At 41.7% G+C, this 15,112-nt stretch overlaps 1 protein-coding gene across 2 annotated transcripts in view; it reads left to right on the top strand.

Annotated features, from left to right (window-relative positions):
- ppp2r2ba (protein phosphatase 2, regulatory subunit B, beta a) overlaps window positions 1-15,112 on the top strand; it is a 44,028-nt gene that overhangs the window by 11,939 nt on the left and 16,977 nt on the right. The window contains exon 1 of one of the 2 annotated variants that reach the window (XM_079671748.1): window positions 12,069-12,986. The exons of the other annotated variant lie outside the window; for it this stretch is intronic. Within the exon in view, the coding sequence (XP_079527874.1) occupies window positions 12,917-12,986 (70 nt within the window). The 5' untranslated portion in view covers window positions 12,069-12,916. Of the gene's footprint in view, window positions 1-12,068; window positions 12,987-15,112 lie in introns of those variants that run through there. 2 annotated transcript variants of the gene reach the window in all.

Here is a 15,112-nt window from a genome sequence, read left to right as displayed (position 1 = left end):
ACCAAGAATAGTTTATCTAAGGAGAAGTAGAGGAAGCAGAGCAGATCATAGTCTTGCAGTTGATGTTAGTTTATCACAGATAAATGTTTTACTTTTGTACATGTCTGGGGGATATTTACAAAGGAATTGCATCATTTAAATGTTTTACAGACTGCATCTATTTTATTGAAATTAACCCTCCCATTTCTTAATTTAAACTAAACGTATTTCTATGTATTTGTGTGTGTGAATTATTTATTGGCTTTGAGGCATTTTGTGCCCATATTAGTGAGTCAACAGAAGAGAGATGACAGGAAATGAAGGCGGGGAAGGGAAAGGGGAAAAACATGCACAAGCAATTATTGTTCCTGGTGTTCATATTGGACATGTTGTATTCCTAAGGCAAATATAACGTATGTGATGGTGTAAAATATTCCATTTAGTGCAAAAATGCATTCCAAAAGCAAATATGATGATTTTACAGTTTGAAAAAATTAGTATTAGTAGTAATTGAAAAAGGTCCCTGCTTGTACTTCAACAGCTACAGAAGAGGCTCAGCAGGCTTCGGAAACATAAGGAGTGACAACACCTAAAAAAGTGTGACTTGTAAGATTTATTTTCAACTCAGACTGCTTATGCCTCATATTACCTTCAGCGGTAAGCACACAGAGGGAGGACTGTGTCCCTAATCACTTACAATTGGATTAGTTAGATATCTATTTGCAGCCAGCATGAACAGGAGAAAACACCTATTTTATGTACATGTGAATGGGCATGTGGAAATGTGAACCTTTTATTATTTCCCAAGGGCACTCGAGGTACATTCATCTCTGAAAACACAGTTTATTGATCATATTCCCAACAAAAGATCCTTGTTTTGTGCCACAATGCCATATAATACTGTATTTCTATCAGCTCTTCTACACTCTGAAATGGGATCCACCTCAGAAGTCCAGTATCATTGGAGCTCTGCTATTTGCATCGCCTTTGATTTTATTGATTTATTCCCTGGAGTATACTCTTACCAATGCACGGTTTACCGTTAAATCTAATTGTAAATCTAATCTTGACAAAATCAGGAATGATTGTCGAAGTAGCTGCATTTCTCAGTGTGTCATGTAACTGGCTGATAACTAGCTCTTGGATATTATGCAAAGGCTAAGGTTAATGCATTTGCTTCATGTGTCTTAAATAGTGGGTTGATTGAATTACTCAGGTTAAAACATGTAATATCAGCTTTCGCCAGATGGTGGTGCTCTAGGATCAGCTCTACTAATGCAGGAGGGAGGTTGCTAAGATCCATTTCATATATACAATGGGGCAAAAAAGTATTTAGTCAGCCACCAATTGTGCAAGTTCTCCCACTTAAAAAGATGAGAGAGGACTGTAATTTTCATCCCAGGCATACCTCAACTATGAGAGACAAAATGAGAAAGAAAAAAAAATCCAGAAAATCACATTGTCTGATTTTTAAAGAATTTATTTGCAAATTATGGTGGAAAATAAGTATTTGGTCAATAACAAAAGTTAATCTCAATACTTTGTTATATACCCTTTGTTGGCAATGACAGAGGTCAAACGTTTTCTGTAAGTCTTCACAATGTTTTCACACACTGTTGCTGGTATTTTGGCCCATTCCTCCATGCAGATCTATCTCCTGGGCAACACGGACTTTCAACTCCCTCCAAAGATTTTCTATGGGGTTGAGATCTGGAGACTTGCTAGGCCACTCCAGGACCTTGAAATGCTTCTTACAAAGCCACACCTTCGTTGGCCGGGCGGTGTGTTTGGGATCATTGTCATGCTGAAAGACCCAGCCACGTTTCATCTTCAATGCCCTTGCTGATGGAAGGAGGTTGTCACTCAAAAGATCACGATACATGGCCCCATTCATTCTTTCCTTTACACGGATCAGTCGTCCTGGTCCCTTTGCAGAAAAACAGCCCCAAAGCATGATGTTTCCACCCCCATGTTTCACAGTAGGTATGGTGTTCTTTGGATGCAACTCAGCATTCTTTCTCCTCCAAACACGTCTAGTTGAGTTTTTACCAAAAAGTTATATTTTGGTTTCATCTGACCATATGACATTCTCCCAATCCTCTTCTGGATCATCTAAATGCTCTCTTCAGACGGACCTGGACATATACTGGCTTAAGCAGGGGGACACGTCTGGCACTGCAGGATTTGAGTCCCTGGCGGCGTAGTGTGTTACTGATGGTAGCCTGTGTTACTTTGGTCCCAGCTCTCTGCAGGTCATTGACTAGGTCCCCCCGTGTGGTTCTGGGATCTTTGCTCACCGTTCTTGTGATCATTTTGACCCCACGGGGTGAGATCTTGCGTGGAGCCCCAGATCGAGGGAGATTATCAATGGTCTTGTATGTCTTCTATTTTCTAATAATTGCTCCCACAGTTGATTTCTTCACACCAAGCTGCTTACCTATTGCAGATTCAGTCTTCCCAGCCTGGTGCAGGTCTGCAATTTTGTTTCTGGTGTCCTTGGACAGCTCTTTGGTCTTGGCCATAGTGGAGTTTGGTGACTGTTTGAGGTTGTGGACAGGTGTCTTTTATACTGATAACGAGTTCAAACAGGTGCCATTAATACAGTTAACAAGTGGAGGACAGAGGATGCTCTTAAAGAAGAAGTTACAGGTCTGTGAGAGCCAGAAATCTTGTTTGTTTGTTATTGACCAAATACTTAATTTTCCACCATAATTTGCAAATAAATTCTTCAAAAATCAGACAATGTGATTTTCTGGATTTCTTTTTCTTCTCATTTTGTCTCTCATAGTTGAGGTATACCTAGGATGAAAATTACAGGCCTCTCTCATCTTTTTAAGTGGGAGAACTTGCACAATTGGTGGCTGACTAAATACTTTTTTGCCCCACTGTAAATGCATGTTGCTGCTAATACTATATAAAGCACAGCTAGATAAATAGATTTACTTTATACTACACAATTTAATAACTTACAAAGCATGAGAATTCTTTAAATCTTATTAAATAGTAAGCCTTTAAAATGCTTATTCTTCTATTCTTTCCTATTACCTGTGTATCATCTCAAAGTATTTTTGACAGACAGCCAGCGCCATTAACAGACAGATGGACAGACCATTTTTGCCAGCAAGCCTCCCCACGCTCGGCTATATCAGAAATGGCGAGTTCCTGAGGCTACTCTGCACCAGAGATGCCAGATCAATACATTGAGCAATACAAATCAAGCCCTTTTCAAAAGGGAAACTGTCCGGGTGAGCCAATCGACATGTTTCCATTAAAGTGGCATGCATTTATCATTGCGGTGGTGGAGCCTGATCCCACCTTAAGCTCCTCGTGTGTGTGTGTGTGTGTGTGTGTGTGTGTGTGTGTGTGTGTGTGTGTGTGTGTGTGTGTGTGTGTGTGTGCCGTTGAATAGCGTGGACGGACAGCTTGCCACCCTGTGGGCACCACAACTCCAGTCCCTCTGTGATCCACACTGGCAGCTGCTCTGCCAAATGGGATTTTCCTGGAGATTATGGCCTTTAAGTACGACACACTTGCATGTGTTTGTCTTTGTTGTTGACTGAGTGCATGTGAGGAGTCTAAGTGTGTGTGTGTGTGTGTGTGCGTGCGTGCGTGCGTGCGTGCGTGCGTGCGTGCGTGCGTGCGTGCGTGCGTGTGTGTGTGTGTGTGTGTGTAGACAAGGTGCACAGAGAGCATGTTCTGTTGTCCCATGAAACTAGTTGGCACATGAACTCTCTCTGGCAAGCTGTAAACATTGAAAGAGAGGGAGCGTGTTCAGATGTGGGGTCAGGCTCATTTCCACACTGATGCTGTTCTGATTATCAACCCCCAAGCATTAATCCTTAAAAACACAGTAGCTATGTTATGATTTGACTTTTGTATAAAAGTTTTGTATCAGATTGTATTGGAAAATGTTGCTGTGTTTGCTTTGTGCAGTGGACGTTATTACCTGGCAACTAACAATTATTAATCCGCTGGTGCATTCTTTTTTTTTGTAATTCAAAATTGTATTGGATTTTAAGCACAAACATCCAATATCATATACAGACTCAGAGAAAAAACAAACAGTAACAAACAAATAATATTTAAAAAAAACATAAAAACCGGCAGGTAAAAACAGGCATTGACAAGTAACCATACATCAAAGTAAAACATCCAGTCATAGCAGCGCACATTAGGGGATGATATTGTGAGTGTCCCACATCCACTTATTAGTGTTTTCACACGGTTCCACCTTCCCCAGACATGTCTACTGAAACTATCCCATTGTTCGTTAGCGATGCCACTTTGAACATTCAACCTTCCCAGCATCTTTTCACATGCAGCAGTCTCCATCATTTGAACCCTCCACATATTCAGTGTAGGAGTTTGGGGATCCTTCCAACATCTTAAAATTATCCGTGCACACGTTATTAGGCCAGTCTTTAACACTCTAAATGCACATTTATTCAGATGCCGGGTCAACGTCCTGTCTCTACGGAGACACAGTCTTGGCGAAGTGGGAATATCACATTTCAACCATTTTCCCATAGAGTTCAGAACACTCCTCCACAAGGGTCAAACCTTCGAACATTCCAAAAATGCATGCATATACGTGGCACGTTCTTCCCCACATTTCCAACATAAATCATCCTTAATCAGGCCCATTCTGTGTAGTCTTGACAGAGTATAATAATATCTTTGAATTATTTTATACTAAATGAATTTGCCTCTAGCTTCCCTTATGTATTTTTCCGAGTTAGATATCATTTCCTCTCTTGTTTTTTCGTCAATTGTAAGTGACAGGTCCTTTTCCCATACACGTTTGAGATTACCACAGCCATTGTCATTTATCCAGGGACACATCCCGTACCACCTAGATGCTCTTTGAAGCATTGTTGGCAGTTGTAGGTAACACTCTATTTTATTCTCATCCCTATCAAAGGTGGGGTAGATCATTTTGGAGAAACCAGCTCGAGTGCGCTAGAATTTGAAAATACACAATCGGAAAAAATCTGCCACTTCCTTAGAGCCTTTGTGCACAGATGGAAGGCTGGCAGGCAGGTAGGCCATCCAGTTATTTTAGCCGGGCCGGCTAAAATTATTGGTCGTGCTTTTTACAGTACTACGGCTTCCACAGATGAAATTGTTTTATGGTTTTTTTTTTTCAAAGCCCTTAAGATATTCATTACTATCGGGATGTTAAGAGCATTCCATGGAATATAACAAAAAGTGTATCTCGTGCCGGTTTCTCAAACGTACCTACCCCACCTTTAATGAAACTCCTCCCCCACATCTTGCTGGTACATTCTTGAATAAATTAACAATCGTTTTGAAATGTGAAAATGGTGAGAAAGGCCCATTGCATTTTACCCAAAACCAGGGCAACATCTCAGTTTATTTAATGTCAGCAGTCATCAAATTAGTTAAACGTATTATCATTGAAGACTAAGAAACCAAACCAGCTAGTATTCCCATTTAAGAGGCTGGATCACAAACAAATATTTGTTCTTCTGTTGGCCTCGCTGGAAAGGTTGATTTTTTGAAGGTCTATTTTAGTCCAGACTGAAATAATAAAAAATACATTTGATGGATTACCTTAAAATCTTGGTAAAAGGGACCAGTTTGTGATTTTTGGAATGCCATGACATTTGGTATCTTCATACACGTTTTTCCTCTAGTGCTATCATAGGGTCAAAACACATTTGATCATACTTTGGTTGATGACCGAAACAATACCAGAACTAATGGCATTCCCATCAGCCTCAGCTGTGCTGCCAAAAGTTAGCATGCTAACATATTAAATTAAAGTTGTGAAAATTATGTCTGTTAAATATCAGCTTGTTAGCATTTGATTGTGAGCATGTTAGCTTGTTAACGTTAGCATTTAGCTCAAAGCACTTCTATGTCTAAGTACATCCATATAAAGCTACGAGAATGTCTGGCGACTCTTCGGGTTGTTGCTTTTTAAAGTTATTTTAAATTGATGTTATGTCGGATAATGAAGTATAGGCTAAAAAATAATGGATACAATCTTAACGTTTCAGCTTTGCTATTATGATGATTTCATGTTGATTTTATGATGATCCTTCATTATGATGACAGTCCTAACCAATATCTACAATCAAAGACAATGTCAAGTCTCTTCAGGCATCACATTTGAATTGATATCGTTACTGGTGGAATGGGTCCATTGACACTGAAAGTGACATTTAATGAGTTTCTGTCTGAGATATCACAACCAAATTGGTTTTATTTAAATGTAGTGCTTACAGCTAATTGGAACATCTCTTAAATCGCAGGACAATTATAATGGGGCGCTGTTATAGTATTATAGGAGTTTTCCATTATTTTATTGAATCGTTCATATGTCTATGAATCAGCTCCAGTATTGGTCCCTAGATGATGTCATCAAAACATGTATCCCCCGAGCTGTGCTATATTATACAATATCACACATGAATTAAGTATTTTATGTGGATTCTCCCATTAACCCATTTCTGTTAGCCTCAGCGTCTGCTCTTTGAATAGCCGTCTGTGGTCCTAAACATAATCTCTGCATGGATCCTCATCCTGGTCCTGTATGGGAGGTGCCTCATTCACTAACCTGCTTAACCTACTTTCTACTTGCCGGTCTTTCATCTGCCCGCAGAGAGGAAAGTGCTGTAGGATATATATAGAATACTTAACACGTACACAGTGTTCGTCCAAGCTTTTCCGGGCAGCACGGATGGTTCCGTGCTTTGTTGTATTTCTGTATCCTTAGTTCCTTACCCTTAATGCACCACTGATCATTTCCCTAATGAAAACCACGTTGCTCCCAACATGAACTCCTCATGTTCAGCCCATTAACCCAACTGGTAGAAAACGTGTTGGGACGCGCTTGAACCTTCATTGAGATGAATATGACCAAAATAATGACATTTTAAGATCTTAATTGTCCAATTATGTAGACAGCTGTTGTGCTGCATTGCAATGCCAGTTCAATTGCAGTTTCCTAGCAACCGGAATGGTACAATGCAATGATTTTCTGTTAAGTGGCACCATTTCCTCTCAGCGTGATTACACTGTATGTTCACAAAACAAATATAAATGCGCAATGTGTGAATGCTTCCTTGCCTTAAGGCCACTTTTGCGTTACTGCTTATACCATTTTAATACATTTAAATGTTCGTGTTTTGTGTAAGGGTACCTGCTAATGTAGACATCCATATTGGTCATGACTCATGTGTGCATCCGTATTCCCATGAGGTGTGTCACAGCATATGAAAAAGCTGTGTCGCTGCAAACAAAATGATTTCAGTTGATTAATGTTCATCCAAAATGCACCGTCCTGAGCTAATCATTGTACATGCATTCTTTTCAATTAATTCATTATCAAGGGAGCTACAGAGAGGGGGGGAAGGCTGGGGGGAGGGGAAAGGAGAGTCAGGAGGGGAAACAGAAAATCCAATCGAGCTGGTCTGAAGTCTCGGAGCAATGGAGCATTAGTCTCATCCTGATGTAATTGGAATGACACCAAGAGTAAAGCCCGCTGATTTAGGGACAGCCTCTAGGCTTGATTTAATGCCCTCTACCAAAACTATACATCCATCTTTTTATCTTTCTCTCCTTCCCTCTCCCAGGCCCTCCGTTCTCCTCCGTGTTCCTCCCCCACCCTGTCTCGCGCTTTCTCCGTTCACCAGTTACTGCCATGCATCTCCATCTGTACTCCATTAAACAGAACAGTATCTGCATTTTATCACATTTCAACCAAGGCGGTTATAAACTCCCTCGGAGCATGTGTTTCCAGCCTTTTACTTAGTCCTTTGGCTTTTACACACTTGAATGGCTGTGTTTTACTCTCACAGAGGTTGCGCTTTATTACTGAATAAATATCTCCAGAGAAGAAAGCGTAAAGAAAAGGCCGGCTAAGCAGGTGTATCAGGCCAGGGTGCTGCGTCCCGGGGGTTTCTGCTGCTCAGTCCCCTGACAGATGGACGGCCAGGGCAATCCTATTACCCTCCATGTGTTTAGCTCCTCTAATGCCAGGGTGGGATGCATGGCTAATGGAAGGCAATGAATGTTTGGAGGGAAAACAAATCTTATGTTACTGAATCATCCCTATTTGTTTAATAACTTTGAGGGGATCTAAAACTAGTGAAACGGCATTGAAAATGATAACCATGACGACTTTGTAGCTCAGTTAGTGCGCTCTGACACAGCTCGTCTCACTGAGCGATGTCATATTAATCAGCTCAGCCACTAAATAGGCTTTGCTGTATATATTTCACATCAGGGATTTGATCCACCCTTGTCCAGCAAAGTGACTTTTAAAAAGTGTCATCACTGCTACCAACCTTCTGGAGTCATATTTGTGAATATCACAGAGTACCCTGTCCTGTCCTGGAGATAATAATATATCATGTCTGAATGAGACATTTAGTGCCCCTATAATAAAGCTGGAAATAAAGGGGGCAAAGGTCAGCCTCAGGTTGAATCTTAATACTGACTTTCACCCTTCTGTTCCTGTGTTCTTTACTCACACTCATCCACAATTGCATCATGCATTATGGCTGTATATGTCATGCAATAATATGGATGTGTTTACCCTCAGAGATTTGTATTTAACCATTGTGGGCAATATTATAAATCAATTAGCAGCAATGTTTTATGGCAATATAGATTATTAAGCCATGCTAGCGGCTCTTTGGGTGGCAAGAATGTCCTGACTGGAATATCTAGACAACTATTGTATGCATTGGCATATCATTGTTTATAAAGATGTTCATCTTTTTAACTTTAATTACCCTTTATTTATTTTTCTTGCACTTTCTTTGGGTTGATGTTTTTTAAATTTCTGGACAACTATTGAATGGATTCCCATATCATTTGGTAAACACAACCATTAGCTCTTTTGTAGAAATGGTAATAACTTTGCTAAACCCTTGACAGCTATCGTTAGGTCAAAATGTTGGTCTGTCCAATACTTCACGACCAAATATCAGCAAAACAAATAACCATCCGAAATCAATAAATGTTAGCTTTATAAAATGCTTAGATGGTGAAAACTGTTAACAGGTTACCTTCTGAACATCAGTATGCTAGCATTGTCTTTTTTTTTAGCATTTTGCAGTGCTAGCGTCCGCATCTTTATCATAGCATGGCTTTGTCAAATTGTAGCCAGTACAGCCTACAGAGCGGCTAGACTGGCTGTAACTCGCAGATAGTCTTGCAACATTTCAGGCATTTAATTGTATTAAACTGGATTAGCCCAAACCAAATATTCCAGTCTTATTTAATCCATAATCCATCCATAAACAGGAACAAAAATATGAAACGTTATACTTAAATAAATCCTATATCGATATTGCAACCCGACTCCATTCTGAAGACTCTGTGAAATGTACTGCAGAAGACATACTGTACGGCTTTGTGACCCGCTATTGAAAATCAAGCATGCATTCAGAGGAACCCATCAGTTACATACCAAATACACTTTTTTTTGGGCAATCTTAGTAGCATATCTTGTGTTTGAAAGTATTTGATGCAGATTTTGGATTGATTTGCACAAGATTTCACTCATTTATCTTCAAGGCATTGCAGATGTAATTATTTGTCTGTTTTGAGGGAAATCAGTACACAATTGAATTACTGTCTACCGGTCAATTAGATTAACTGCACCATGATATATTTTCCACCTCTCGTGTTAAGATATTTTTCCTATATATTATTAACAATATGGCTCTCTAATATATTTTGTATTGATCTATCTTAATCTCATATTTGTTGGATTAACTGGATGAAAGTAATCAATATTATACCCTATTTAAACCAGACCTTATGCAGTGGTCAATATACCATCGACCGCAGTATCGAGGGCTTTGAGGGATTTGCAGTGAAGGTGAAGTATAACTCTACTGTGTGGTCAAATATCTATACTGTTTGAATGTATATACTGCTTGGTATGCAGGCAGCGTTGTTGCCGCCTGTAGCCCAACCAACAACGGCATCCCCAGGTCAAGCAATTACCACACATCAAGGAAACCAATTGGGCATGACTAAAATATCATTGCCATGTGATCGTGTCCCTATGTTCGGGCTGCTGTAGCCTAATTTAACCCACTTTGTCCATACGACAGAGGAGAATTGAGGACACGCTCTCCACTCCTGGTGGCCCCCCGAGCATTTCCTGCAAGTCTGACACGCAGCAGCTGGGCCGTAGACGCGCCGTCACCGGTCTCCTACCCAGCGGAGTGAGAGATGGGATGTAATGAGCGAGAGAAGTGAGCCAGCAGAGGAGAACAAGTGGCTGGAGGTAGTGGAAGGGAGCAATACATGAGCCATTGGGTGCACAAACTTGAGGCATTTCGAGTAAAGGATCTCAGACTAAAATCGATCCTGGGATCACTTGAAGGTTACATGACAGCATCAATTTAAGAGTCGTACTGGTTTCCAGTCAGGGTTGTTGCTTTCCATCTGCACAGGAGCCAGTGTGGTCACATTCGGACTTGATAGGGGGGGGGGTTAAGGGGGAGAAGATTGGCATATATGAACCAGGAATGGGAGAGGCAAGGAGCGAGATGGTGAATGTTATTAGAGTGGCAGCATTGATCCCAGGCTCTGGCTCCGAGCAGCATTCAACACTCATTATACAGTCAAATATCTCGGTGCCTTTAACTGCCAACCCTGCCCTTCATCTGTCTGTCTCTCCTCCTCATAACCCCTCACCCCCACCCCCTTAGCCTCCCAACAAAATCTGACAAACCTGAACCTCTCATCCATGCGGCTTCATTCTGCTAAACCCATTGTTTCATCGATAGCATTTCAATTTCATCCCGTCTTGCTGCTCGGCTGTAACTTAGCCGTAAGTCTTTTGTGGAAGAGGAACAATGTGTGTGTCTTTTGTCCTCGTGGAGCCTGTTTAAATATTGATAGAGATGGGAAGCATCGCTGACCACTCAGTCAGATCTGAGAGGGTCAAGGATGACAGAGTTCCTCTGCAGATTTCATTAAGGGAGCAGAGGACTGTAAATACGAAAGCATGTGAACCACGGGCCCTCACAGACGCTCCGGCAACCTTCATTATCCCCCCGCATGGATAGCGTCCTGTAATATATTCTGATGGGGAGATGGAGGTTGGAGGGTGATGGGGTGTTAAATAGCATGTGTAGGAAGGCCCTGTTTTCCTGCCACGAGCAGTCTGCCACCCTCACAGCCAGATACCCATTAGTACAGGAGCAGAGGATTGGATGTGCAAATGGTCCCATGGATTAGAGAGTTAATGCATTTAGGAGAGGGGGCTCCACAATCTCTTTATTGCCGCTGCTGTGAGCGTGTGTGTGTGTGTGTATGTGCGTGTGCGTGTGCGTGTGCGTGTGCGTGTGCGTGTGTGTGTGTGTGTGTGTGTGTGTGTGTGTGTGTGTGTGTGTGTGTGTGTGTGTGTGTGTGTGTGTGTGTGTGTGTGTGTGTGTGTGTGGAGGCTCGTGCCGGGGAGATACCCAGTCCCTTTGTGGAGCTTGAGAGATTTAGGGTAAAGTGAGTAGATAAGGGCAGCGATGCACTGCAGCCACACATCTGAGACACACACACACACACACACACACACACACACACACACACACACACACACACACACACACACACACACACACACACACACACACACACACACACACACACACTCACACTCATCAAAGCTTACGGTTTGACCAGTCGAAGGTCTTGTTCTGTTATTAAAACTCAGCATGGAAATGAGAGCTTTCCAGAAAGAGGCGCAGACGGCGGCCCTACTAATCTAATTAATCAGCGTCTGGGATTTTTCATTTTCTTCTGCCCTCTCTGTGGCTCTCCGGTCTTCTCTCTTCCTCGACTCATCCCTCTCTCTCCGTCGCGCTCCTTTTGTGTCCTTCTCTGCCCCGATTTATCTGAATCTGAACTTCACGCCCATTTCTCAAGTGTTCGGACCAAAATGTGCCCTGTCATGCGCTTCCTATAGCATTTAACTCATCTCATAAAGCATCTGTTGTGCTCTCTTGGTGAATAGCTGCACTAAGGGAAGCACATACAGTATGCTCAATCTGCTGTGATAGATGCCTCTGCAGCAAGCAAGCAGGATGAAGATGGAGGGATGGATGGCGATGCAGTGCAGGGTGTCGAGACAATAATCAAACTGTCTGATTTACACGTACATAGGTGGTCATCAGAATATGATCTCTTCCTCTGTGGTGGTGTTTCCAGTGAGCGTTACATTTGCTGCTTGTGGTTTTTAAAGATGGGAGGGGCCCTCCTCGGTGGGTAATACAGCACGGCTCTGCTCTGTGCTATCCGGCACAGTGAGTCAGCTGAGGGGCCAGTGAATGAATGAGAGAGGAGACCCTGCAGGATTTTTAGGATACGGAAAGGCGAAAGGTGCAACTCTGGAAGCTGAGAGCCTGACATGGAAACGGAGAAGTGATCGGAGCAAGCTTGTTGACGCATAATCCCGCCCGCCCCGCTGGCACTGGGAGGGGGCAAATCTCGCCTGCTTAAACTCAAATCCTCCACAAGAGGTTTACGGAGTGCGCTGCTGCACCTTCAACAAGACATTTCATATATATTTTTTAACCAGCTCTACAGGCGATCTGTGGTGAATTTGATCATATTTTATTGTATTCCTGGAGAGACATAGGCCTACGTGTCTCAAACGGAGGATCTAACGCGCTAATATAATTGAGGTATTTAATCCAGTGTTGGAATCGGCACTGTCACTGCGTCGCGGTTGGATACGCCCTGAGGTGAGGACAGGACCTGCCCGTACATCGTCACCACCATCACGACCACCACCATCATCACAGGGATTTGATCGTGATTGTGTTGATTACACCGGAGATCTGGAGCCATGACAGCCCCCCCGCTGGTCCCACAGCCCGCCTGCTGACGGTACCGGGCATGATGGGAGCAGGTCTGCCGCGTTCAGGATCCCGAAACAGCCGATTTATCAATGGAGGAAGAGAGTGACACCCGGAAAATCAACAACAGCTTCCTTCGCGAGCATAACTATGCAACTGAAGGTATTTAAACCGATGGAAGGAAACATAATTTAATTTAAACTGCTTTACCTGCATAGGAAATAAACTGAGGCTGTTGCTAGAGGGATGCAAATATCACATCAAACCAAAGTGACTGCATGGGAATCTCTAAGAAATTAAAATATAAATGGCATAAGTGATCAAATAAATATATCATATCAGGCTATAGTGATGCTGTTTGTAAATGCGATTTAAAGACCATTTAATAACCCCAACACCCTATAAACTATAGGGGAATTAAAGGAATATTCCAGTCATTTGCCATAAACATGGAGCTTGTAGCTGAGCATGAGACGATGAGGTGGCTTCCCATCATGCCTGCTATTTTAAGATGATCATCCTGACCGAGGGGAATCAGGGCTTTAATCTGTTTGGACCATGGGAAGCAATGGGATAAAGCCTCCTGTAAAGCTTTAGTCTGGAGTGTATGAAGTAAACATGTAATGCAGTTTAAAATGATTGAATTGATGGTTTATTTTTTTCATTCAATGTTCACTTATTGAAATAATTGCACAGAGAAGGGGCCCTCATTTTTAGAGCCAGTGTATTGAAATGTGGATGTCTCTTTTAAACACACAAAGCAGTTCTACCGTACATGATCATAATTGGATCTGCAAACAATAGCTTTTGTAGTCTTCAGCCTAAATGCTGCTTCTGCACGTGTGTGTGTGTGTGTTTGTGTGTGTGTGTTTGTGTGTGTGTGTGTGTGTGTGTGTGTGTGTGTGTGCGTGTGTGTGTGTGTGTGTTTCCTTCTCATTGACCACCAATCAGCCCTTCTTCTGCCTGTTATCTAATTGATGGGAAATAGTTCCCTTATGTTCCACCAATCAGCTCCACCTCTCCCCCATCTGCTTAGATCATTGATCAACATTAACCCTTGATTTAAAGTGGAAATGCTTTCATTAATCTTATTACCACCTTGTTCCACATTCATTTCATTGTATTAGTCATATCGGTTATGAAAGTTAACTGCTGTGGTAATATCAGTAAGCTTTAATTGCAAACTGAACATCTTTAATGTCATCCTGCAATGCTGTAATGTACATTGACTCTAAATGTATCAAATTACACATCAATACTTATTTTTAACACATAATAACTCAAAGTATACATTTACTTATATGAGGATGTCTATTTTATTCTCTTTAATAATGCAGTTATTTAACAAATAATTGATAACAAGGTATTGTATAGATATTTCTATATTATTTCTAATATATTATATATTAGTGCATTGAGTGGTCTTTATATTTCAGGTTGAAGTCAGTTCAAAGATAGTCCCTGGCCTGCAGTAATATATTCATTGCAATACCCATTTACAACAAGGTGTATAATAGAACCTCTATAAAATATATATTACTATTTTTATTTAAAGGAGCATCCCGGTATTGAACAACAAAATAGAAAATCGCACAACTTATCTTCAGAATTTGATAGAATGTCATAAAGGGGTATTGGGGCTTTATATGAGTTGGTGGAGGGTGTGTGTAGCTGCAGGGTGGGTCCGAGCCACAAGAGCTTCTTCCATTTGCCACCAGTTCAGGCTACAGATGCCACTGCAGGTTGGAGGAGAGACAAAGTCAAAGCCCATAAAGCAGAGTCTCCTTCTCACCGTTTCTCCTGCTGCTTTCCTCAATGTATTTTTTCCCCCTTCATTTCAACATGGCTGATCATCATCATTTACTCTCCTGCTCCCACAGATGATTCCCTGTCAATTCTAAACACACAGTCACTGGTTTACAGCGAGAAGAAGTGGAGTGGGGTGGGAGTGTGGGTGTGATTTGTTTGATGTGTGTGCTGAGATGAAAAACAGTAGGGGATCTTCCTCTTGCAGCTTCTTCCTGTCTCAATCTGTTTCATTCATTTGATCAGGGGAACGTGCAAGAGTTACCCAGGGTGTAAAACCTGTCTCTGAAAGCAAAGCACTGTCTGGTCTGTGGCCCATCTGCGCTTTTTTTTAACAACAAACGTCTACTTTTGTTATATTTTATTGCTGTAATTTATCACTGATGGTCACACCTCATATATCATGTGTGTGTGTGTGTGTGTGTGTGTGTGTGTGTGTGTGTGTGTGTGTGTGTGTGTGCGCGCGAGCGAACCCATTCACT

The sequence above is a fragment of the Notothenia rossii genome (genome assembly GCF_949606895.1).
Source record: "Notothenia rossii genome assembly, chromosome: 3".
NCBI lineage: Eukaryota > Metazoa > Chordata > Actinopteri > Perciformes > Nototheniidae > Notothenia > Notothenia rossii.
Note: the sequence above shows the minus strand (reverse complement) of the source record. Positions and strands in the feature narration are given on the sequence as shown.